This window comes from Hydractinia symbiolongicarpus, chromosome 15 (genome assembly GCF_029227915.1).
Source record: "Hydractinia symbiolongicarpus strain clone_291-10 chromosome 15, HSymV2.1, whole genome shotgun sequence".
NCBI classification, from domain to species: domain Eukaryota; kingdom Metazoa; phylum Cnidaria; class Hydrozoa; order Anthoathecata; family Hydractiniidae; genus Hydractinia; species Hydractinia symbiolongicarpus.
Window position 1 is genome coordinate 1,247,191 of NC_079889.1, and position 27,659 is coordinate 1,274,849.

The 27,659-nt window shown below is 33.0% G+C and overlaps 2 protein-coding genes across 9 annotated transcripts in view; one reads left to right on the top strand and one right to left on the bottom strand.

Annotated features, from left to right (window-relative positions):
* LOC130628594 (uncharacterized) overlaps nt 1-27,659 on the bottom strand; it is a 96,624-nt gene that overhangs the window by 34,667 nt on the left and 34,298 nt on the right. The window lies entirely within an intron of this gene.
* On the top strand, nt 2,908-18,682 carry LOC130628584 (ras and EF-hand domain-containing protein homolog). 8 transcript variants are annotated; one of them, XM_057441548.1, is made up of 16 exons: nt 2,908-3,567; nt 12,314-12,463; nt 12,599-12,785; nt 12,951-13,031; nt 13,140-13,379; nt 13,470-13,576; nt 13,664-13,811; nt 14,067-14,177; nt 14,318-14,491; nt 15,017-15,123; nt 15,370-15,442; nt 15,733-16,533; nt 16,741-16,854; nt 17,277-17,616; nt 17,701-18,094; nt 18,217-18,682. In XM_057441548.1, the coding sequence occupies exons 1-16, from the start codon at nt 3,179-3,181 to the stop codon at nt 18,314-18,316; spliced, it is 3,516 nt and encodes a 1,171-aa protein (XP_057297531.1). In that variant the 5' UTR covers nt 2,908-3,178; the 3' UTR covers nt 18,317-18,682. The 8 variants fall into 8 exon arrangements, with proteins under 8 accessions (XP_057297531.1, XP_057297535.1, XP_057297530.1 ...); XM_057441552.1 differs by lacking the exon at nt 2,908-3,567 and adding an exon at nt 4,770-4,879; XM_057441547.1 differs by lacking the exon at nt 2,908-3,567 and adding an exon at nt 9,475-10,774.

A 27,659-nucleotide genomic window follows, 5' to 3' on the forward strand; every position in this document is an offset into this window, starting at 1 on the left:
AATTGGTTTATACCTAGAGGTCGTACAAAAAGTTATACAAAAAAATATTTTGAAACAGGAAAAAAGGTTTTTTAATCTGGGCCACAAAACCTTCAGAAATCTACCATAGCAACATATTCCAATATAGAAAAATAAAAAAAAATTAATTCGGAAACTCATTGTCGTCGCAGCGACTTTTCTTTTTAAATTTGTAAACAATTTCAATTACATCAAAAGTTTGGACACTGGGAACTAAGTGGCATCGGCATTGAAATTGCCAAACTATTTAACTTGTCTGACATGCACTAATGAAATAAAAACGTTTTGAATAATACATCAAATTACAATCAAGGAATAGCCAGTCTTGTTTTTTTTGCCATTAGAAATTTGTTTACGTAAGCAGAGCTATCGTGAAAAGAATGAGGCCAAGGTTGGTAAGTCGCATCGCTTATTAAACCAGTTGATTAAAAACGTCACTTTTTGATTGATTTATTGTCAGATTGGTTACACTTGATTAAGTCTTGTTTTTGTAAACACTAATCCTTCTTTTAAAGATGGCTAACTTGTTGTACGAACATAGAAAGTTGCTCTCAACAGGAACACGAATTTGTATGCTGGATGAACGAGACATGGCGATTCTTGCTGATCATATATTCATTCTGTTTTTTATGTGCTGTTAAGGAGAAACATTTGGGAGAAATGAATTTTTACTTATTCATATTTTCATGTATACACGTATTTTTTAGATAAGAAACAAGTATATATAAAATCTGCAAATTTATTGAGAAACTTTTGTATAAGTAATACAGAGTATAAAGCAATGATTTTTGTTTTGAAACTGGGTTTTAAAAAAGAGAGTTTAACGATTCCGTTTTCACTTTTTTTTGTTGTGCTTTGATGGTGGAGTTTTCATAAACATAAAAAATTGTTGAGATAGTATTACGTCACTGTTATAACTTTTTTGAAAGCACATTGTTACTCAACAATGTCACAAAGAGAGGTTGCATAACAAATGCGGACTTCTACGGAAACAGACTTTAAGCTGAAATAATACTTGGTCTGTCAGTGTAACTGGAGAATTAGTCTGGAGAATATTTTTACACTGTATTTAAATTGCAAGTGAACTCTTAGCACAGTTTTCTTTTTAGCAACTGTTAAGGGATTTCTCTTTCAATTGAAAGTTATTTTGTAGCAAATTTTGATTATTTTAAGAAAGTACACGTGCAACATGGTAATAAGGGTATAAACACGAAATGTTTGTGGTGATTTTTAGCCAGCTATTTAGGTGAGCTTGGAAGAATATTTTTACATCTCAGATTCATAAGATTGGTAAAAGTTGCACCTTGGAAAACCACTAATAAAAGATATAACGTTTTTTAAAATTCTAATCAGCATATGTGATTTCAAACCCAACCTCTTCGGTACAACTCGTTCAACAAAAGTATGCAGTGGTTAGGAACACATGTTTGTGGCGCTTTTATACGTTAAAAAATTACATGGTATTTAAATGAGTAAGGCAACCATAAATGTTTTTTTAGAAATACCTGTTTTTTATACTCCTCCCCAATTATTTTGCCCCATACCTCTATTATTTCACCACTACTCCAATAATTCCACCCACCTCACCCCACCCCATCCCACCCCCAATCCAGTTTTTCCCTCACACCCAATTGTTAAGGTTGAAAAGGAACGAAATTAATGTAGAGGTGAAGAATTTTTTAGCAGCATCGTTAATGCTCTTTAAGAAGAATACTGTCTGGTAAATCCAAACATCTCTGTGTTGTATATGCTCAAACCTCGTGCTACTCGTGTCCTGTGCCATACAATATATTATTGTCAACTTTGTACTCATACTTCCATATGTTGTATTATGCATTGAATTTGTTCAATGCATATTTAAGAGTTTTTAACTTCTGGAAAACTTTCAGTATACATCACATTCGTACCCATACTTCATATGTTGTATTATGCACTTGAATTGTATCATTCCTGTTGAAGAAGTTATAAACTTGAAGTAAACTTTCAGTTTACATCACCCTCGTACCCATACTTTATATGTTGTATTATGTGCTGGGCTCATTTTATGTTGAGAGATAGAGTTAATGTAATATATCTCCCTCGTGCCTAAGCTTCCTGATGTTGTATTGTACACTGGATTCATGTTAAACATGTTTTAAAGATTTTTAACCTGCAGTAACCTTTTAATATATCACCCTCATACCCATACTTCCATATGTGTTATTATGCACGGGACGTGGATGTTTTAAATTTATTTTTAACTTTCAGTAACTTTTATGATATGAATTTCATGCTATATTGGCTAATTGTAACGATAGAAGCATTTTGATTGGTTGATTTTTAATGACGTATTTACATGCAGCTGCGCTAGGTACCTAGCAAATGCTGAGAAATGTGAAAGACGCTTTGAATAAATTGAAAGTTTGAAATTAAAGAAAAAAAGTTATATTTTTAAGGTACAGCAGATGTGATCAGAAAAAATTAGTGTTTCTTTTTTAATTTACGAAGAATAATTTCTTAGTATAGTTTGGCGGCAACATTTTCAAAGATAAAGCCCTGCTTACATTAGGCATGTTTTCGTATATGCTGTGCATTCAGTATTGCTGTGTTCGAATTTCACACACACTTGTAGAGAGGAATTTTTGTAAACACAAGTTAAACATTTCGTTTTAGTTAATTTAAAAAATGGTATCTCGTAATAAGCTCGTAAAAATCGTGTAAAAAAGATTGGTTTGTTGTTTGCGATGTAATTTGCGGTGTAGTTTGCGGTTTGCGTTACAGCGCCTGCTACGAAGAAATATTGTCTTGTTTATGCTAGCCTTTAATACTTTCTTGTTTGTGTACATTTTACTGGTTTTCTTGCCAAAATTCCGTAAAATGCTTGCGTTTGTAATAATTTGAACGAAGTGTAACTTCCGTTTAAACACTCCGAGGATTTTCTAGTATTAAGGTGATAACTTCGTAAACTCGTTACGATGTTTTTGCATGCTTACTGAGTGATAAAATTTGTTTTTAATCGTGCTTTTAAAAGTTTTATACATTATCAATTTGTTTCCTAGCTACGAAGAAAAGAAAACGAAAAATGAAGTATTGTTCCTTTTGTCCGGGCTAGTGTTGTTATTTTCTCCAAGCTAGTGTTATTGTTTTGACGTTGTTGATTCAAAATGTCGCATGTGTAACGATGCACCAAACAGAAGATGAAGAACTGATTCGAGAATTATTTGAAGCTGTTGATTTAGATGCTAGTGGATATATAGATGAGGATGAGCTAGCCGCCGTTGTCGATGTAAATCCCGAAGATTTAAAAGAAATTTTCAAACAGCTTGACTCCGATCAAGATGGGAGGATTTCCATCGAAGAATTTATGGAAAATTATAAACATTTTCAAAAATTAGCTGCCGATGTTGATACAATTCGGAACGGCAATGAACCTTCAAGTGACAAGACTGATAAAATACAGACCGACAGTCTCCCGTATGATAGTGGATACTCTATGTCTGAACCAACGCATCGAAAAAGCAGACCACCGTTGAAGACTGAGATGAAAAAGAAAGCGGCGAAGTATTTAGGGTAAGTCGTTTGTTTTCGTTCAGTCTCGTTTTCAATATTCTTAACTTTAAGGAAATAAGCGAAGTATTTAGGGTAAGTCTCTTATTCTCGTCCAGCCTGGTTTTCAGTATTCTTAACTTTCTGAGGAAATAAGCGACGTATTTAGGGTAAGTCTGTTAATTTCGTCCAACCTCGTTTTCAGTATTCTTAACTTTCTGAGGAAATAAGCGAAGTATTTAGGGTAAGTCTCTTATTTTCGTCCAGCCTCGTTTTCAGTATTCTTAACTTTTTGAGGAAATAAGCGAAGTACTTAGGAAATATCAATTGTGTACATTTAACCTCGTTTTCATTTTTTTAAATTTTCACTAACGTAGGCAATTTTATTCTTAGTACTCTTTATTTTATATATATATATAATTACTTTTAATTAATCTTTAACCAGATTATGATTATTAGATAAATAGATGACTTGCTATCTTGATAAATTTTTTGTTTTTTATTTTTTTGGCAGGCAAAATAAAGCAAATTAACTAAAAATTATTTTTAGAAGATCTGATTGGTTAAAAACTATTTGCCTGCCGAAAAAATGTAAACAAAGCTTATAGCAAGTCATCTATATAGACAGCCTAGTTTTGACTTGTTTACCTCAGCTTTTGAGTGACTCGATTGCTCATATGTAGAATGCAATCGTTTGAGTCATAAGTTTAATCCTATATATTGACGTTTTCAGTTTGAGTAGAATGTCCACGTGTTGTGAGAAATCGTGTTGTACGTTGCGTGTTATTCATGCAAGAATACAAACCTCGTTTCCAAGCTAGTTACTTTAAAGCTTTCTTTAAACATGATTATTTTAAAATATGCGTTGAATCGAGTGATTCAACGCACATTCAATGCTACATTACACGGACTATTTAAAAGAATAACCTCTTTTTGAATCGTGTGAACAGCGCCTTATTTTAAACATGTGATGTCATCTATTTCGTGAGATTGTGAATTGCTAGCAACGAGCCAGAAAAAAACTCGTACATGATTAAACCATGTGTTGTTGTAATGTGATTACCGACTTAACTACCTGTGGGATGTGTTATAACAACATATTGAGCTTGTAATATTAAACATGCTAGCTGTATCCGTGAAGCTCTAGTAGAGATTCTTGTGCATGAAGAAATGTTAAGCTGTAGGAACTTGTGCTTCAAAAAAACTTGTTTAAATCGTATGAGTGGAAGTTTCATTTAAGTATGGGTGGAGAGGAGAATTATTTTTTTCATTCGAGACGTCATCGAGTTACGGAGCGGTTTTGCATCCAGGGAGAAATTTCGCGAAGCAAAAAAACGTAAGATGAACATTTTATATTTCTGTGTATTTTTGTCTGAACAAAGCTTTGTATTTTAGCCTCGATTACTCCTGATTTAATCTCCTAACATTTAGGAGAAAATGAAGCGACAATAGAAAATCGTAAATAGATTAAAGAGACGCGTCTAACTTCTTTTACATACGTTTCATTTCTGAAGTAAATTTAACCAAGTTAGTTCATCCGTGAAAATTTATAGTGTCTACGAGAGTAGTCTGGTAGCTACGGCTGCCATTTTGAATGTTTTCCCGCCTTAATTGATTTAGCCTTAAGCTGCAGTATATTTTATGTTTTCTCAAAGAACGCTCATCTTGAAAGAAGCCTTCAAATGTTTCTAAAACTTTCCTTATATTTGTTTTATTTTGTCATTTTTGCAGTTTTAAGAAACATTTCTGTACTTCTTGGTATCGACAAATCCTTAGATGTTCTTAACATGTTCTAAAGTCTTAAACCTTTGAAGCCATAGTTTTTATAGTTTGTTCTTACAAAAAAGAAATACTTAGCATGACTCAAAGTTTATTTTGGTATCATAAGAAATACGTGTTCATATGAACCCATAAAAACTTTTTTTGTAGAATCGTACAGTTTGCATTGTGCATTGCTTGTAAAATTAAAATCGCGGGTTTTTTTTATTTTAATTTTCAAGTTTTTTGGAAATTGTTTTCAGAGAACTAGGAGGACAACCTTATTGCGTTTCATTTGTTATTAATACAAGCATTTCGCTGTTTATAACGAACATCAAAGTGTCAACATATTGTTTTCATCACCAAAAACATGTTTGTTTTGTTCAGTTTCAAATTACACTTGACTAAGTAGTTATCGCCCTCATCAACTTGTCGAATTAACACGCTAAAAAACAGTCAATCAGTTTAATGGAACTAATTATTATACTCATAAAATGTATTATAATTCCTACAACTCTTCTAACGGTGCCGTTCTAATTACTAACATCGTTTCAATACAATTAATTTTCAATAAAGTGAATACTTATTAATGTTTAAAAATGGTAAAAATACTGCCGTAACTCGAATAAACGTCCCGATGTTTTTTTAAAATCTTCAGCAATTTAATCGTGTGTATTTTTTTAGTTCCAGTTACTCTGCAGATAGATATATCTCCGGATTAAATAAATTTTGTGTTTGTCCTGATTCAAGAAATTTGGAATGACCCTTGCGATCCTATCCCCCTTTCCATGGAGGTAGTACTAAATGGTGGTACATGGGATAAAGCATATCCCTCTGGACAAATATGTGCCACCTAGTGCTAGTACTGAAACCGCAGTTCTGTTGAGAAATGTTCGTATAAAGACCTGTAAAAATACTTTAATTGGAGAAACTTTCGCGAGAGAAGCTTTCGCAAGAAAAAGAATTCCAGAAATTTTTTGGATAAAATTTGCGAGTGAAGAAATTCGAAAAATTTCGCGAGATTAACTTCGCGAATGAACAAACCCACAAATTTTTGCGAGATAAACTTTCGCGAACAAGAATTTTTCAGTTAGAAAAAGCTTCAAAATTCTTAGCATAATTGAAAATGTTATAAATTTTCTTTCTTGAAATAAGATTTTTAAGTATTTTGTGCGTTTTTGGTGCAAAAATGATAAAAATAGATTACTGGATAAACTTTCGTGAATGAAGAAATTGGGAAACTTTAGCGAGATTTCGCGAATGAAGAAACTCGCACATTTTCGCGAGATAAACTTTCGCGAAAATGACGAAAAATCGCGAACTCGCGAAAGTTTCTCCATTTAAAGTATGTATAATTTGTGTGTGATATTTAAACTGCGGTTTTCTGAAGTTGTTTGTTTTGAAGCTGCTCGTACTCCATATGTAGCACACGAGTATGTGCATGCACATATATGCATGAACATGCATCTATACTGCACCTGTTGTCTGACTGTAAGTCAAAGATGAGTTCTTCATTCACCCAAATTTAAGTCGAACTTTAAACAAAATAACTCGAACATTCCAAAAAAATTTCCTGTACCCTTGACCATTCGAGTTATCGGGAGTGTACAAAGCAGTGTTAACACCAGCCGAATTGATAAATAAAATATAATAATATTGTAAAGAATGCATAAAAATATATACAAGAAATGCATATTATAAAAAGGGTATTATTAACTTGACTGCTTCTAGTTTCTAAGTTTTATTAATAATATATTTTTCGTTTTCACTTTGAAGTAAGGAATAAACATACAGTTGGCAGCTTGATCATAGAATGAGAATCACTTCATGTATAATTTAAACAGGAGTGGTTGTATACCATCCTATTTATTTAATCACATCGTAAAAGAACTCGCCAAACGCATAAACTCATGTTGATAGGCCAATGTTTCAAATCTCCACTAAATCACAGTAGCGAGAGTATCAATTTTAAATGTTTCGTGCGGTAGCAACATGGCGTGTTATAGAGAAGATTGTATATATGAAACCTCTGAATCGACCACTATAGAAGGGATTTACATTGAAGGACAAGAGCATCCTTTCTTTCTTGAAACGTAGGAAATTTTTTACAAATTTGCTTTACACTGTGTTTTACTTAGCAAAATGTCTACTTTTCGATAGTCATTCCATATCAGTATGTATCATATAGTAGTTTTTTTAGTAATTTTATATCTTATAGCAAGTATATATATTTTAGCAACGATTAGTGCATGTATGTGCATACTATAATGACCTATAGTCTCTATATATGCAACCTTTTTGCGTATAATTTTTAAGTGCAAATATCCCGATGTATACCGACTTTATATACAATACGCATTTTATAGCAGCGTATAGTAGCTATATATACATATTTGTTGGCATATAGTAGCTATATTTGCATTTTATTGGGTATAGTGACTATATGTACATTTTTCGTGGCGTATAGTAGCTATATGTGCATATTTTTACAGGCATATAGTTACCATAGCAAAGTTTGCATTTTAAGATCTGTGACACTGCGCATGTTGGGGTATTTGTAGCGTTTTGCGTCGCGTGGCGATTGTTCTTATTTCTCTATTATACTATATAAAATAGAACTATTGATTTTAATTTAAAATCCCAACCTGATATTCTTAAAAAACATATCTTTTAAAAAGAATAGTAGATTTTTTGTTCTACTGCTGTGGTCAGGACGCACGCCTTGTATTCGACCTCCCAAAGATTCTAATAATTTAACGAATTTTTTTAAATAATCATTTCAGTTATTTTGTTAGAACAATATTGCCTTTTGGCTGGCGTAAATATAAGGATGGATAGAACGTAGAGTTAGACTAAAATGTAAACTGATATAGATATATGTATATAAAAATAATATTTTAGAAAAAAAACTTGATTCTTGTTATTGAAAATTAGGACATTTAATTCCCTTAGTAATAATTATCATCAATTTATTTCATGACCAAAAAGATACGAAGTGAGAAAATAGAAAAATATTAACACCATTAAAATTAACATTAAGGTCACTAAAAACAGGCGAAAATGAACGCGTTAATTTTTTCTTGCAAATCCCCTATTATGTTGATGGAAGTATTGTTTTTGGAGAAAAGCACAAAGAACTGTCGGAGTGTACAAAGGTTTCAAGAAACAAACTTTTTGAGGTACAAAATTGAATGTACTTCACGCCATGATCGCTATAAAAGCTCGTCCTGTAACATTGAGTTCATTTATGTTTTGGTATTTGCTGGAAGCGCGTTCAAGAAGTCAGGTATAGATATTTTTATTATTTTAGGATTATTATTATATAAAATGTCGTAACCCCCACCTTCCTGAAGTACGTTCTTCATATGTTCATAATTTTCGGCAAACTCTTAGCCACAAAGTTCTCATAAACATGCTATAGAACTTTGCCCAACATAGAACATCGTTCGCTGTGCTGTTCTTTTATTTCTCAAAATATTAGCAGAGGGGTTTTCTCATAGAGTTTCTTAATTTGGCTTCTTATATTACATTTACAGTCTTATTCCTTCAAAAGGCACATAAACATTAGTAAACAGAAAAAAATGCTGCTCGGATTTCAACTATTTAGAAAAAAATTTAAATTTCGAACCATTTTTTGAAAGAAGACGTAATGTATGTAAGGCTGAATGGTGTAAAAGAAAAAATAAGCACATTCAGGATGAGCTGAAATCTAGACATTCTTATAAAAAATTTATATGGCAATTTTCAAAGATTGGTTGACGAACGAACAAAACGTAAACATGAACTTTCGTTTATAAAAATTCTATCACAGATAAGCCCATCCCCTTATTCGAGCAACCAACCATTCCCGTATTTGATCACCCACCCAGATGTGTTTTTAAATAAGAAACTCGCTTAAAAGAAAACTTTCTTCATGGCACAACAACGTGACTCAAGGCCTATCATAAATTCAAATGCAAAGCGAAACAAAAACTACTTTTTTTGCCTATACAGTCCTTCACACGCGAGCGCATTTCGCAGAATTTTGCAACCAAATTCGTACCCAGGCTTACAGATATTCTAAACTGGTTGAAAAAATAATCGTTAGCGGAATTTAGCTGTTTTAGAATTTAAATCTTTTACAAATGAATGTTTGCATTGACCCTTTTGTTGTGGTCGACCTTTTAATAGTGGACACCAGATGTTTACGTGTATCGTTAAATTGCGATCAATGTAGCGAATAATATATTTATGAGCCACGAGGGAGTTTAAGTAATTTCAATCTGCGATGGAGAGCAGAGCAAGTTTGCAGGGAAGCATGAACCAAAAATTAACGAAAAAAAATATTAGTGATCTTTTAAAAAATAACGAACTCTAAAAATAAAATAAAATTTCGGTCAATCGTCAGAGTGGTCTTATGATGTACAAAATTTTGACCAAACTTTTATTGATTATAAAAAATGTCTAAATTTCAGGCCTAAAAATTTTTTAAACGTCAAACGTCAAAATTTTCTACCCAATGCAAGAAATTACAAAAAATTTCAAGTTTTGTTTTCATTCTATAGATATTTAATCTACAGAGATGGAGTGTATTTTTATTCCCAAAGATTTTACCAGCTGGTTCTTTTAAAAAAAATCAATAGAATAAAAGACCTATTCAATTAATTTGTAAACATTCTACTCTATTGTCAAATTTAAAGTAGCCAATCAAATTACAGAGATGGTGTCACGCGCCAAATTTTAAAAGCTTGTCTTGTGATCGTAAAATTAGAATTATGCGGAAGGTGATAATAAGTAAATTCTTTTTTTCTAAAAAAGCTCTCTTGGGAGTGACAGCTCAAGTTTTTTATTTGTTGCGCCTCGTTTTAAAATATTTATTCTCTCTTTCAAGAAACAACAACGAGGCCATCCTCGCAGTCAAGAATTCAAGAAGTATCAAGATCGAGGCTGTTTATTTATTGTCGTAAAGTTTTGGTCTCATTTTCGTTTTCAACCTCATTATGAGTTTCAATCAAAGTTTTGGAGATTGCATCAACATCACGGTGTCAGTACCACGTTCAAGTTTTTATCAAGGCTCACCTGATGTTAATGGGAATACCCAAGTTGTACCGGGAAATGATTTTACAAATTCAAGTTTTGAAGACATGGTCGTACCGGACAATCAATTCGACGCAGTGGAAACAGAAAGTTTTTATGATGACTTTTTTGGTTGCATGAAAACTCCTGATAATCGCGCAAAGACACAGACCTACCGATTATCATCCGCTGGAGAGTTGAGAAGATTAAAAAAAGCAGCAACAGAGAGAAAAGCAGATGATTCTTTTAAAAAAAGAAGCCCTTGGCGGTTAATTATCGAAGAAGAAGATATTGTTACAAGCTCTCCTGTGTTTAAAAAGCCGCAGTCATGTTTTAATAACAATTATATTAAAAAAGATACCGATGGTTTTTTTAAATTTTTAGCAAAAGCAGGCTGGCGCGGAGGTATTCTTGCTGGGTGAGTTTTTTTCTACTCCGTTTTCGTGTATATGTTTCGTCCGTTAACAGGTGGTCAGAGTTATTTTTAAAATAACATTGTTTTTCAAATACGCCGCACGTGGTCGTACTCCTTGTGTATGAATGAATTGATTAGCGTTTTGGCGGGAAAACGACTTTACCATATTTTCAGCATAACTCGCTCGCTGGTCCTTCATATAAAGTTTGCTTATTATGGGGTATTCTCTGCATTTGTATTCTTCTCCACGGAGCTTTTTTTAAACCTCGTAATTACGTTTTAAATTGCCGAACAATCAGTAATTACTCCTAAATGTTTCGCATCATTCGGCACAATATTCTTGGTATCAATGTATACAAACATTCGATTTACAAAATGGCACAAAATGAATAAAATTAAAAATTTTGAAAATAACTTGCTCGTAACAGCAATACCTCAAGCAAAAGATTTATTAATTGCAAAAAATACAGTAGCTGCCTTGTGCAGTAGTGTGTCATTGTGAGTATTTCGTGTGTTTTGCTGAAAAGTAAGCTTATTAGCTGGTTTGGCTATCTACTATATGGCCTTCTGATTACTTAACCAAGATAGCTGTAGCTTTATTATCTCCATTTTGAACAGATAAATGGTTATAATTAAAAGATTAACTTCAGTTTTTATTCTGTTAAGTGTACAAAAAATGTATTGACATACAAGGAAGTATCATGCTGAAATAAATTTATTTTTGTCACATTTATGCAACAAAAAATGTGCTGTTTTCTAAAGTAATGCCCATAATTTTATTTAAAATATGTTACAACATATCAATATGATACAACTTATAGTTATGTTCTGTCATATACAAAGAATATATAGTTTTTAGCAACTAAAAACGTTTTATTTTACAATATATTGACTAACTTTAAGATCTATTTGCACAGCTAACTTTTGATAATTATATTACTATGATTTACCATTTTTTACCATTTAACCATTGTTTTCTCGCCTTCATTTATTCATGTCTGAATATAAATCTAAAGTTAATTGTTTTCATATTTGATTGTAAAGCATCTCAAAATAAAGCAAATACAATACAGAACAAGCAAAAACACAATCATCAAACAGAATTTTAAGAGTTGAATGTTAATTACAAAATCAAGAAATAGCTTATCTTCTGTGTTGTTGTGTTAATTTTTTCTGAATGCTGCCAACATAGTAAAATATTTTGTCTTCTAAATGGTTGTATATCTTGTATTCACATGGATTAAAAGTGATATTAATATTTATAAGAGTGTATTTATGCATTTGAATTGGTAGTTTCGGTTAAAATTAGTAAAAAAGAAGTCGAGTTTAGTGGTATAGCAGAGAGAAACTTTGTTGTTTTGGTAGTGTATAAATACTTTAACATATGCTTATGACTTTTAAATGTGTTCAGCAAAATGCCAAAAAAACGTTATGCTGACATTGCTGGGTATGTCAATTTAGCGTAAAACAAAAAAGTTTATACACAAATACTTTATACCTAGATTAAAAGTACTTATTATATTTTTCTTTCTGTTTTTTTAGTCAAGAGTATCTTGATGATTTGTACGAAATTGCACGAAGTCGAAATGACCCAATGTTGTTGGAATCCTTGGAAAGCTTCCTTGCAGCTACTATTGATAATCTGCTACAAAAACAATCTGATAATGAAAAGCTTGATCATGCCCTTAAAACGTAAATACTTATTATTTTTTAATATTTCTTTTATTATTTCTTATTTTGTGATTTTTCAATACATTGTTGCTGGTTTCAGTTGTTTATATCGATGACATAATCTTTTTCATAACGGATATTTAAATTAATTTTCAGAGCAACAGAAAAAAATTCCGAAATTGCCAATCAGTTGGAACAAGAAATGGAGCAACAAGTGGCCATGTTGGAAGAAAAAATAAGACAGGAGGAGCAACGGAAATTAGACCAACAGAAAGAGGAAGCTAACCGCCAAATTCTTTCAGCCCAATATGAATTGCTTGAAATGGAGAAAAAAGTTAAAGAGGTGAGGTTTATATTTTTGTGACGAAAAAACCCTGCCTATAGGGTAGATAAATTTGAAGAATTTGGACCCCCAAAGCATAAATGGATATCTGTTATGTACAAGGAACAGTGGTTCTGTTCACCTTTTTAGACAAATTAGGTTCTTAGAACATATTGCTATTTTTAGCTGGAAGAAAAAGTTGAAAGTAAAGCAAATGAAGTAAATGTGCCAGATGAAATAATTGATGAAATTAAAAGAAAAGAAAAGGTAAACAAGCAATAATAATTTTTCTTTGCCTGTGTGTTTTGTTTACAAAGTATCAAAGTAGCTATTTGTCCATAAACAAAGTTCATATGATGTTATTTATATTGTTAGGAAAATGAAATGCTACAGAAAAAACTCCTGGAGTTTCAAACACAGATGGCATTAATGAGAACACAGGTGGCTGAGATGAAGTCCGAATATGATTCACAAAGCGAACGCCTAATGAATGAGCGCGGAACAGTTCTTGGTTGTGTACAGGAACAGGAAAATCTTACAAGACAATTACACTTACTACATGAAGCGAACAAAAAACTTCATGATACAAATGATGACTTGCGCTCTGCTTTAGATGTAAGAGAACATTTTTTTTTACTGCTGAATTCTTGCATTGTTTACTTGTTCCATCCGACCATTAAACATTCCTGATTTCATTTTACCTAGTCTCGAAAATATAACAGCTTTATGGAACCCAGTATCTCACCAATTAAACGCTCAACTAGTGCTGGCGTCAGCATGAGAAGACCAAAAGATTCATTTAGCTCCTTTAGGTTCGTTTCTGATTTTTTTTAATTTGTTAATGCAGCTTAATGATTTTAATATGTGTTGGTATTACGTAGTAATTTTGTTTTTTTTAGAAGTGATCCTGGGCGTCCTTTTTCTGCTAATTCATCTGTCAATGATTTTGATGACACTGATGAAGATTCAAGATCGATTCTACCACATGATGAAGAAATAAATGAGGCTTCACTTTTAACAGAATTAATGGCAGTTGGCGACCATAGGGTAATTTGCTAAGTCTTATTTTCCAGACTGTCTAATATTTCAATATAAATTACTAAATATAATCAAACTTTAAATACAGGATTAAAGTTTAAAATTTGTGTACTTTTATATTAAAAAATATTTAAATTCAATTAATGCTATTATATTAATGATAAACACTATTATTTAACATTTTTAATTAACTTTTCAGTACAGCTGTACAAAAGTATACTGCAATTAAATTATTAGTTTAACGTAAGCCACTTGTTGGTTTAGGCAATTCCTGGTCAACCTAAACCTGGTACTATATTACCAATAAAAGATATAGAAACAGATTATGTTGACCCTGATGCTGTGACTCCAGATTTTTTAGAAAACAATGATTCGGTAAATACACAGTATATATAACTTTAAAAAACATTTAAACCTTAAATAAATTTGTTAATCTAATATTTAAATATAAAGTAATAAAAATTAAAATAATAAACATGGGTGATTTATTATTAAAGTTTTTTGACCTCATTTAGTTTGACACGTCTGTCATTGGTAGCAGGCATGAAAATCTCAGCTATGCACCAGATGCTTCCTATCTTGAAAATTCGAACAGTGACCGCGAGCATTTCGTGAAACAACTTGATGTTCTTTGCGAAACCAATAAAAGGTTGGGTGAAAGTAACGATGAATTGCGACAAGCATTGTCGGTAGGCTAGCCTTTTCCATTTTCTTTTTTATTTAAACCTTTTTTGTATATTTAAAAAGTTATGGCTTAGTTTGACACAGGTGTTTTAGACTGAAAGTTTATTGTCTTTGTGTTTTGAGAATATATAATAAATTAAATAAAAAATCTTCAATATTTCGTAGATGGATATCCATAGTCTATATATATATTTGGCAAATATGAACAAGAATTTGTGAATACTTATTGTTTTATTTAAATGTTTACATAATTTTTCCTGTCTGCTCAATTTCTAAGGAACATGTTAAAATTTAATTCATCACGCTTATAAGTTAATGCTAAGTTTGATTTGATTTCAAGACAAGTTAAGAGGATTTTTTCAAATAAATTCCTTCAGAAGTTCCCTATCGTGCAAGTAAAAAAGCTTTTTAATGAAACAGGAAACAACGGCTAACATCTAAGTTTTTGTACATTCTAATTCTTTAATAACATAATGCTTGAATACTATGGACTATTGTGTTTTTAAACAATAAATGGACTTTGTTTCTAGATTTTATCAGGCCAGTTGAAAGCAGATCATGAGTGGAAACAAACTATTGTAAGCAATGGCATTCAATCTGCTCCTGTCACTCCGATTAGAGCACAGTCAGTTACTAGGTTTGTATGTTAGATCACCTCTTTGTACATATGTTTTGAAGAATTCTCTAAATCCTTATAGATGTTGTATACATATTAGACTTTCGAATGTGCATCCTAACATCAGACTTGTACTTTAACATGCATCAGTTTATTAGCCCTGAGTTTAACTTAGAAGTTTTAAAACTGTTTTTATAAAATACTTTGGTAACGTCATTGTTGGTTTAATTGAAGTTAGTTTAATCTTTATGGAATTATCATTTATAGTTCGTATCAAGAGCGACCTCAAAGCACAAGCTCTCCACGCCGAGTTCTTCTCACCAAAAGTGGCCATCACTCAGTAAGTTTTGACAGTAGAATTCCTACTCCGTTTATTGATTTAATTTATGAATTTATTAATTTTAGTTATTTTCTGCACTAGATAGCACATTTATAATCACAAGAAACAGTTCGTAAACTAATATATTAATTTTCAACTTTTTTTAAAGAGTAATAAAATCCTAGCCAGTTGATAAACCATGTAATTAAAATTCTCCTGGGTTTTGTTTAAACATAATTAAATTTAAGATCAAAGTTAAATTTGTTGAGAAATAAAAAGAGGGAGAATTAAATGTCGTCATAAACCTTTAGCTCTCACAGTCGCGTTCTATGCCTGATCTTTCAACGAGTTTTGACGACAATGCTGACGATGAAACTACCCAAGCTAGTACCACGCAAGCAGAAAGTACCACGCAAGTTGAAAGTACAGTATTCAATGAAACGATGTGTACCTGTGAAAATAACATTCCAGAAGAAGGGTTTTCGATGTGTGATGACTGCTTACATGAAGACTTGGTTACGTTTGATGAATCTTTTTCACTGAATAGCGCTCCAAGCCATACCATTTACAGCGAAGCAGCTGAAAATTCAAAACCGTGTTCGTGTGATAAAATACAAACCTGTGATATGTGTACACAAGTCAATGATGCAAGCTTAAACCCAGTAAAACTTGATAAGTCAATTCAATGTGAGGTAGAAGAGGAGTTGGAACCTAAGGTAACTGAGTTAAATGCATCGAATAAAAACAATCATATCCGTGAAGAAGGAAAATGTCAATGTGATGTTGAAGAAACTGAAAATCCCATGGAAAAATCAACACAGATCTCAGATTTGCAGTTGTTTCAGACCATGGAAGATATTCGTGTACCTTTTCAAACCCATGATGAAGAACGATCTCCACCGCAGATCTGTGGAAAATGCCAAACAGAAATTAAACATCATCAGACTGGCATCGACGTCTGTTTATGTAATAACAATCACGATGACTCGATTAACCAACTTCCAGAATCCACCCTTCTCACTGATTCAGACAGCAATAACTACAGCGACCAAGAGACCACCCAACCAAGTTTTAGCAAGCGAGTCAAACCGATCGGCGAAGACAGTGATCAGGTTAATTTTAACTTTGTTTTTTGTTTACCGTGTAAACATTTGCTCGAAACTAAACGGACATAAACAAGACTGTACTTAAAATTCAATTGTGACTTTGTTTAAAATATAATACTTAAACCTTAAATTTAAACTCGGAGTAATCGTTGGTCAAGCAATGGGTATTTGGTCTTGTTTTTCGACTCAACTCCTCTTACACTATTTACGTAGGATGCTACATACGAGACAAATTATGGACTGACTGTTGACGACAGCAACGACATGTCTACATGGATGAGTGACATAAATTCGTCCTTTTCTTTACTACAAAATATTGAATCTGAGGTAATTTTACAGAATAATAAAAAGCCTTGAATATTTGCAAGCACGACATATCACTTAAAAATTATACACGTCTTAATAAATATTGAACGATTTCGTAAAATAAAATTTAGACTTTTCAAATATTCAGGGCTTGCACTAAATTTTAAACTTTAATACTAATATAATATCTTAATAAAGTTCTTAAACACCTAAAAAAGTTAAATATAAGTAAAATATAACAAAAAATGCACCTTTTTACCTCCTTTTGTTTGCTTTGCTTTTTATTTTCCGTTCTTTTGTTTACTTTGTTTACTTACACGTTTCAATTTTAATGTGTTTTCGTTTTGAAATGAAGAAGTTATATTTCAATGAAATACTTCGCCGCCCTCTTGCTTCGAGGCTTGTTTTTCTGTTTTTGACTCATTTATTCAACTTTATTTTAGTTGAGTATGTATGCGCAACGCCAACCAGACGAGGAGATTGATGAGGATGATATGGATGATGAAGAATTAGTTCGTTTAGTTGACAAAACCAACGAGGAAGACTTATCTGTAAGCGTCTCTGAGGACCCAATCACAGTCGAAGAAAAAATATTGGAACCACGTGGCCCTGCTGTTGGCGCTGACACATCCACTGAATCGATGTCGAGTGCAACTTCAGATATGGGATCACGTGATCAAATGTTTAAGATTGTTTTGGCGGGAAACGCAGCTGTTGGGAAGTCAAGCTTTATCATTCGACTGTGCAAAGATAAATTTTATTCTGCATTAAACTCCACATTGGGTAAGTGTTTTATAAGCATGGTTCTGAGCAATGATTTTTTACACATGTTCTGAGCAATTATTTTTAATTCTGATTTTTTCACAGGAGTGGATTATCAAGTGAAGAAAATGAATGTTGGAAATGACTCAATCACGTTACAATTGTGGGACACAGCTGGTCAAGAGAGGTTTAGAAGCATAGCTAAAAGTTACTTTCGACGCGTGGATGGTGTAGTTCTTCTTTATGACGTCACATGTGAAAACTCGTTCCTTGACGTACGTGATTGGTTAGAATCTATCGAATCCAGCGCATCCCGTCGAATTCCTGTAATTATATGTGGCAACAAAGTGGACTTGCGTCCTGGAGCGGAGAAATGCGGCATGCCAGTTATCTCAACGGAACAAGGAAGAAAACTTGCACTCAGTGTTGGTGCAATGTTTATCGAATGTAGTGCTAAAGATGGTACCAACATTGAGAAAGCTTGTCGAGACTTGACAAAGTGAGTCTTTTTGTTATCACTTCATGCATATTTTTTTTCAAGTGTATAAATACCTTTGTGTGTGTATATTTTTCCCCAATAGTTTAAACAAAGCTCTCTAAATGTTGTATTTATTTCTACAGGCAATTACAAGCAGCTGAAGACGAGTATCTTCGTGAACCTGGCATCACGCTTGATGAAGAAACTCAACCGAAGAAAAAAACAGGTTGTTGTCGGAGTTGAAGAAGCATCATGAAAAGTTCTTCGAAGGAATTTATTAATTTATTAGCTTGTAAATAAGATTTTGTAAATAATTATATTGTATATAAATTTTATTCTTCATGTTTTAAAGAGAGTGCGGCCGTCAATCTTTTTTCCAAGTTAAAATTTTCCGTGTTAATTTTTTTTAAAAATTCTGATTTTCATGCTGTAAATAACAAACGCAGCCATCTTTGTTTACTTTTTGTGACGTCACATGCGCTGTTTTTCACTGGATTGTATTTTTTCGGTAAAAAAAAAAACAAAGGTTGTATTTTTGGGTAGTGGTAATTTGTAGGGGTTTGTGGTGTAATATTTATATAGCAAAAAAAATAAACTATTTTAGGTATATACACGTGTCTTGCCTGCTTACACCCTCTGACTGCTAAAAAGGCGGTCGTAAATATAATTTAAAAACTGGGGCGAATTTTTAAACATGAGGAAAGCGAAGGAGGGGAATTGTTAAAAAAAACCTGAAAGTTGTCACTAAAGGTAAAATTATTTTTGTGACCATTTCCTAAATTCTGCAATACAGCAAACAAATTTGACGAAATAGCATTTTCTTAGTTGGTATTTGTAACCAGGATTGACACACCTAAAAACTTCTTACTAGACACCTTCCTAAAAATTGAATAACCTAAAAAACAGTAATTTTATTTTTACGCTTTATGACAAAAAGAATTAAGCATGTGTTTGTTCGGAGCCTTTTTTATTGTTTTAAGTGGTTATGAAGGTAAAAAGGGCATTTTCCACTTATCTGATGAAAATTAACTCCTCATGCAAAATGAAAACATTCCTGAAAATTTGAAAGCAAAAGCTTTATTGTAAACAAAGTTATTGCGTTTTAAGTTTTGCGGTGTAAGCGAAACCGAGAAATAAAAGAGTCTATGGATTCCTGCTCTTTATGTGAGTTTATGTTTTGCTTGGTTCTGATCCTATTTCTTTTTTTCACGGCATCTGTCATGAAATGTCCAACTCGTGAGAAATTGTAACAATCAATACAAAATGTTTTAAGACATGAAGTATTTTTTCTCTACCATCATTAAAATGAATAATTGAATGAATAATTGTTGAGTAGGTACCTAATCCAGTAATTTCTCTCCTGCCAAATTTTTGTTAATCGAGACCAAATAATTTCATTTAAAGATTTGTTTGCATTTTGTGATTGACCATGCATACATTTTTCTAGAAGTTTGTCAGCCATCTTGGAAGACAGGCTAAAGAACAGTTTTGATCCACATGTGTTTTTCCTTGGGGATTTGTAACACTTTATTTGTACCAGCTGTTAATATCCCGGGGGGAATTGCGGCTATCCTATGGATCTTTCATGTCAGTAAAGTGGGAAAATATAGCATATATTGCTTTTTTCATGACTTAGGGAGCGCTCACATATTACGTAATCAATTTTCTCCCTGTTTTTTACTCCCCTTCCCCCCATGTAATCAGTCGTAATCATTTGGTTGAACTCCCTCCCAAAATTACGTCATCATCTACTTAACCCCCCCCCAAAAAAAAAACAAAAAAAACCCGTAAAGAATTAGTTTGTCTTATCAGAGTCTACAAAAGTTTTAAATATTTACAGTTTTATATTTTACTTTTATATTTTACATGCAAGATAAAGAATATGGCGTATACAAATGCTTTAGATAGTTGATATTTTTCACACTCATGATAAAATATGCTTTTAATTTTTTTTATGTGCTTATGTCATCAAACCACTTGATCCCTCCCCCCGCCCCCATAATCAAGCGTAAGCAATTTTGATGACTCCCCCCTCCCCCCTGCTTGCTTGCGTAATATGTAAACACTCGCTCACAAGTTGCGAATGTTGTTTGTAAAATCTGAACTCTAATAGTTTTGCATGGAATCGATGGACTTAATGGTGAGTTTATGGCACTATAGCTTAGTGATTAAACTCTTTGTGCGGGAGACCGAGGTTCGGTTCCCCTTGGCGGCGATTTAACATTGGCAAGTGAAGGTTGCCATAGCCCCGGGTTAACCCAAGCCAAGCCGTTGGATGTTGCACGGAGTTGTCTAAATAATATGGGGTCTGCGTGGGTTAAAATGAGTATTAAATACTTCAGGACGTCTAAGCTATGGCCCCTCCTGGAAATAATAGACAGGGTATATCCCTTGGTGTTTGTAAGGCTAGACATGGAAAATATACCCATCTATCCATCTGATGTGAAACAAAGTTTGATGCTGATAGGAACTCCAACCTGCAAGATGTTGTCACAACGAGCTTATGTTTATATTTAACAGCAACATTATTCATTTTGTAAAATATGCACATCTATCTATCTAACTTTCCTTTTCATGCAAGTGTTGTTTTTGCGCGTTTTGGACATGGCCAATAAATTCCAATCTTATAGGTGTCGCATTGTGATTTCTGTATGGATCAGCTTTATTCTTTAGCTATACATTAAACCACACAAAAAAGAGACCGATTAAAAATATCTACAGCGCCGGATGACTCCATCGCTCCTAAAGATTTCTCATGATTCCCTTGACATTCTTGATCAAGTTGTCACTTTTGGTATTCAGCTGCACCTTTTTTTGACTCTCACATTTTGCCATAACAGTACTTAGATTTGACCTCAACATCTATACATATATCTTTTAATATGGCTGTAACAGCAGCATGTAATGAAGAATGGCCACGTTTCTGCAAAGATCCATTAACAGAGATACGTGTGCACGAAATCTAATCAACAACATCAATAACATCGACATCTGAAGCTGCACTCTTTATACAATTCATTGCCGTATTTTTATATGCCTAAAATATTTCTTTGTTCATGCAGTGGAAAGCTTGAAAACTCAATGTTCGTGGTAGAAGAAAATGTTCCCATTAAAGCAAAACCACAACCAATTTCTCGAAAACCAATCATCAAACAAACGTTGCCATCTAGGGCTCTGCTTTACAATTTCTCCTGTGTTTTCCTGCATAGTGGTGGTGCGTGAGGTATAAAAAGTTTTCTTCCACTTGCATGATAAGCAACTGATATCAATACAGTGGAAAAAGCCACAGTGGTTCATTATTTCATTGACAATCTGATTTACCCAACACAATCGGAAAAATATCAATTCAGAAATGATGCTTTGTAGCAGGCTGAAATAAAACAGCATGAAAAAGTCATTCTCAGAAGATGGAACAGTGGTGTCACTAGGATTTACAGATAACTTTCGTTTAGATAAACAGCAGGTTTGAACAGGGATAGAAGCAGTGTCCACATTTACTTCCAGTTTCTCTTGAAACATTTTGTTCCTTACCCGCACGTTTACTATTTTTTAACATCTAAAAAGAGAACTAAACATAATCACATAAACTCGGATAGATACACCTTAACTTTTTAGAGACAAATTTTTACTGGTGTCTTTACACCAGTACACCATGGCTAAACCCGCCCCTGTCGCAAACATTTCTACAGATAAATACAAAAAACGACCTTACAGCCCTTGTTTATTGGTGTATACTTGCCAATACAAGTTACATGGAGCTAGTTAGCTTGTTTGTGTAAATTTTCAGGTGAATCCAAGGTTGTATGTTACACTATGACTTGTAGCTAAAACTCTCACAGATAAAAAAAACAGGAACACGGCTCTCCATCCCAGAAATAAGTAAAACTCCAAGCCATTTAAAAGCCTAGATATTTCACAAAATCGGTTACCAAGGGGTGTTGGGACTTTCGAGGCATGCAAAATTTGCCCCCAAAATAAGACTTTTCTAGACAAAAATCCGTATTTTCAGTATCAGAAAGGAATCTACGTTGAAAATTAGTCTTAAATACATGGAACAATATTTTTTCCTAATTTTTCGACTACATGTTTGTTTTATAAGCATGACATTTATAAGCATCCGCAGGCTTCGATTGGTCATTTTTTAAGCATTTGCTAAGCATTTTGTAAAGCCTTAGAAAATGTTGTAAAATTTTTATATTTTTCTTTTTATTCTTTACGTTTGAATTAAATAGTATGTAGCTAGACTTAAGTTGTAGTTACTGATGTTCAAACTTTTTCGATGTCCGATTTTTTTTCGAACGTCCATACCTTAAAATTTTTGTAAGTGACCTAATTTTTTCCCGACAGAAATTTTCCCCGATTATTTTTCCCCGACTAGTACTTTTACCCGTTTTTTACCCGTTAATCTTTCTTCTCATTGTTACCTCCTTAAAAAATTGCAAAGATTACAAAAAAGGATTGGGACATAAAAAACATAATGGAAACAAAAAGAAACATTTTGTGTTTGAACAAGCATGAAACAATCATACAACCAAACATCAGTAGTTCGTTTGTGAAGTTATCTACAGGAATATCAAAAATTAGTCGGGGAAGAGTGACTTATTTAAAAAATTAGTCGGTGAAAAGTGACTTATTTTTTAAAAGTAACTTAATTTTTCCCCGACGAAATTTTAACCCGACGAAATTTTCCACCGAATTTTTCCCCCCGACAATTTTAAGCCTGATTATTTGTTTTCACAAGAATATCTTTTTGTCATTAAACATGACGTAAGCATATTTTGAGCCTGAAAAAGTAATTTGTGTTTGAGTGATGAAATTATTCTTTTAATTCTCCACACCTCTTGATGAAGAATACGAAGATATCAGGTTGGATAGTTGGTTGCATGGATAGTTGATGAACTGATAGAAGATTGCCAAAAAAGGTCTTGTTCTATTTTTAAAAGAACTAATTAATGCTATTAAAAAGTATCCCGAATTCCCCGATGTCTAAATCGAGTGTGACAGCATTACTGTGTCTGACTGGACAACTTACCCGTTTTATCATGGCTTTTATTTCTATTTGAAACCGGATTCATGCATTGATGACGTAACACAGTTGAGGGATCCAGTGTTCTATGGTAGAGGAAAATCAGTCGGTATTTTATTTGCTGGCGAGATGACAGATCCTCAACTTTATTCGACAAGGCATGCTGCTTACGTCAGCGGTTTAAGCGAAATGGAACATGTTGTATCCATGTTTTTGAATAGTACACCTAGCGATGAATAAAAAATACGACCATATACTTTTCATATTCCGTTGGTAACATTTTACCTCTCTATAGTGACAGCTGTCGTCTGTTTGTTTAAAATGGCTCCGCGACTCTGTGTAATTCATTATGCTGCCGGGTGAAACAGTGGGTTTTAACCATGGGTCAAGGATGAGTAAGCTGATAATAAATACAAAATATTTAACATAACAATTTTATTTTATACAAGTCAGTGGATTATGGAAAATCCACAGATTCGTTCGTCATTTCAATACCGCATTGCGTGTGTCTTGCTACTTACAGTACCATTTGGCGTGACAGACGTACACTGGTGTTATAATATAGACGAGTCAGTGGCCCGTGGATATATCCACGTGTTCACCCGTACTTTATGTATCGCGGTTAGTGTTTTTTGTAATCGATGTTGATATTTTTAACTGTTCTAATTCAATTCATTCTCCAATTAAGATGGACTAGTAATTTTGTGGACATGTTAATGACACATGACAACATTCTAATGAATAGTTCATATTAAATGTTGACCTTTTTCTTGCTTTAATTAATTTCCGTCGCCGCTATGCGGGGCAGAATCTTTAAAATCGCCTGATGGAAGATAGATATATATCTAGAGACAGCACAGCGCCTGGACGCTGCTAAGTTTGTGTCCAGTCTAAAACCTCGAAAAATTTCCATATTTTCGAGAGCCAATGAAGAAGCTTTATTTTAATCAATGTCAATTTAATGACCAATCTGAACAGGGATTGTGTACTCTTCGTGGAACATTTTGTGTACGGCCATGACTAAAAGTGCTTACATTTTGTTGGTCGCCCCCTTGCCACTTGCTGGACTCTGATGGTTTGGCCGTAGTAGTTTTATTGATGTAGCCGGGGAGCTAAGCACATTTTTTAAAATCGTGTATTTTATCAGGTAAGAATTACTTTTATTAAGTGAGAAAGGTTTTGATTACAGTTCCTATTTTCTGAAAGAGCCAGCAACAAAAAGCCTTTCTCCTGCTTTGCGTAATTTTTCCATTACTGGACACCCGACTCACCCGACTCCTGTTCTTATGGGAAAAGGGGGGCTTAAAAAACTTCCAAGCAACACTTTGTGGGGCTAATTCTGTCAGATAAAAAGGTACATTCGCACAGGATTTTTTTTATATTTTTTGCAGAAAAGTTGTCGAAACATGACAAAAGTTTATTGTTGCTGCACCGAACAGTCAGGGTGAACTGATGATTAACCTGTAACAATATATATATATTTAGCTGATGTAGGATAATTAGACGCTAAGCATAGTATAATTAGCCGTTAAAAGCTTCCTTGTGTTCTTAACAACTAACTGTTGAAGAGTCCTAGAGTATTTAATGCTCATTTTGAGCTACCTATTAGGGTCCGCGCTCTACCAGACAACTCCCTGCAACATCCAACAGCACACACAGTGTGCCATCTCCCCTATTTCCCTCACATGGTGGGTTAACCTAGGGCTATCGTAGCATTCACTCGCCCATATTGAATTGCTGCCAAGGGGAATTAAACTCCATTCTCCCGCACAAAGTGCAAGAGTTAAAACCATTAAGCTATGGTGCCATTGAAAATGGCTAACTATTCTGTTACTGGCTAATTATCAGTTCTCCTTGAGTGCCTAATTTTCTTGAAAATCTTTCTTGAACTCACCCAAAGTATCACAAAATATTTTTCTAAGATTTCTTAAAAAAGACTTGATTTTTAAAAATCTCACGAAAATGACCATCGATTTATCAAATCCGCAAGTTTATTGTGTGTTTACGCCTTTTTGTTTCAACTTGTTGAATTCAATTCGTTAATTTAAAATTTCAGAAGTATTTTCAGAAAAATGCAACTAATCAGAAACTCCGAAAAGAAATTCAAATTTGAGAATTCGAATCAAAAAAGGATAACAAACAATTAAATTTTTTGAATTCAATGAATCGATTTCGTCTAAATAAATCCTGTATTGTCCACAGGTTTCAAAATCATGGATCGCCTGCTTAATATGGGACTTGTTTAACAAAAATATTTATATATATATTTATATATACAATATACCTTGTGCATCACATGGCATTGATTTGTATCTTTTTAATAAATTCCCTTTTCAAATCAATGAGGCAAAGAGAGGTTAAAGAGACAATAATTAAACAACCTAATGAAATTTCAGTTCATGGCAAAATTGTATTCTTGTTTCTCTTTTTTAAAACGTACTTCTTTTTCAAATCAGCTGTTATCAAACCATGCACCACCAACATTTAAACAATTTTCAACAGGAGAGTAAATTCTGAAGGCCTAAATACTGAAATATTTAAATGCTAATATGTATTTATTGTTGAATTAATTAACAATGAACTACTTCCTTCTTTTAAATGGAGCTCGTTCAAAAGTTATTATATTGGAATCGTCAAGTTTATACATAACAAGATTTGTATTCTAAAATTTCAAGAATTTTCTGATCAGTTTTGAAAATATCCAGTTAAAGTTTTAACTGTTATTTTAGAATACTTCATATAGCTATGTAAAATTTTTATTTTATTTTTTATTTATTAGATTGTATTCTAACATTGCAGGTTAGTTACATTAATAATTGAGAATTGGGATACTCGGTGATTTGTTTACCCCATAATTCTCCCTTTTCAAGGTCCGCTTCAAATTTCAATATCTTTCAGGCTATTGACGGAAATCTTCAAGCCGCAGGGCTTCTTGTATCAATTAAACACACATTAACAAATCAGGGTCAATAGATACTCCGAATTCCTTTTCTAATTTCTCTTCAAAAGTAAAAAGTAAATTTTCACGCCACTTCGAAATAACGGCTTAGGGGCGACAAGAACCTGGTGACGAGGTTGTGACTTGTTAACACTGACAAACCATATTGGAAGATAACTACAAAATTTGTTGAAATTTCAATTTTAATTTCTTTCTTTATATTTCAATCTATTTATACTTCTATAATGTCCAGATGGAAATGATTTTTTTTTTTGGGAAGAAATTGCTTGCGAATACAAAGAGTGTAGAATTTACGTTTTAAGATCTCCAGAATTGCGCAAAATGTATAATTAAAAATTGCAAAATATGCACTTTTTTATTGCGAAATTAAAGATTGCGGATTAGTAACCTCGAATACTTATTACTTTGTTAAATAATCTGAATTCTATGTTGTATTTACATAAACATTCGGAAACAACTCGAAAATAACGTAAAATGCAAATAAAAATATTGTAAATGTCCGTCCTCGTTTTCTTTCGTATACAAATTTTAGTACAAATTATATTTCGCAAACTTTTCAGTTTTTGTTAAATTCCGCTAAAATAAATTCCCACAAAAAAACACTGTTTTAGCCATTGGCAAAATGAAACACCCAAACAAATGATTGATAACGTGTTCGAAAAAAAATGAATGAAAAAATAATAATATAAAAATATAAAAAAGGATGTGTTATGTAGGGATCCTGGTAGACGTTAAATAATTTGTGGGAACCTAACTCCTGTTAAAATACGATCTTCAAGAATTTACTTAAAAATCTTTATAGTTTAAATGTTTTGCAATTCACTAAATACAATTATATTTCGCCATATTTACAAATTCTGTCTCCACTACCAACTTCTACTACCATGCTTGTACTGGATTTGTAGTCTGATAAAGTCCTCAGATTGAGATTTTCTTTTCCAACAAACTACCATAAATAGATGGTTCGTACTTTACATCCACTAAACTTCGCATGAACTAAATGTCACGGTTTGAGGGCTATCCAGCGAAATTTAATTGTGATGTGAGCTATGAGGGATTTGTTTCAACTGAGACAGAAACACGAATTTTCTGAGTTGTCCTGGTCATTAGTTTCCAGAGACAAAATTTGCGAATGAAATTTAATACGTAAGTACGACTCATTATTTTTTTTGAAATATTCTTCAGCGAAAATTACTTTGTTCTGCCATCAGCAAAAATTAAAATTTGTACCAAGACATTTTAATGACTTTAAAGTAACATAAATTAACCATGTTCTATTTCGAAAGTGGAAGGGAAATGTTACAGAATCCTTCGTTTATTGAACAGAACAAAGTAACTAAAAGTTTTACCGTTAGGAATTTATTTCGCAGGCAATGGGAAGGAATTTAATCACAGACAGTTTACGTATCCAGGTAGCCTTGAAGCGATAACTTCTACATCAATTCGTCATTTGAGTCTGAGTTGTTTTTGCAGAAACACCTATTTTATTTGATTTATACATATTTTGCTTTCCACCGGAAGCTTTAAACATGGATGTCCTTGTTATCAAGACGATCGCACTAAACAACGAATTAAAATGCACACCCAGAACCCCAAAGTGT

Coding starts and splice junctions, on each gene's coding strand:
- LOC130628584 (XM_057441547.1), top strand. CDS start 10,281: ATGAGTTTCAATCAAAGTTTTGGAGATTGCATCAACATCACGGTGTCA. Junction 16,534..16,740: donor TCGGCGAAGACAGTGATCAG/GTTAATTTTAAC, acceptor CTATTTACGTAG/GATGCTACATACGAGACAAA. Junction 16,855..17,276: donor TACAAAATATTGAATCTGAG/GTAATTTTACAG, acceptor ACTTTATTTTAG/TTGAGTATGTATGCGCAACG.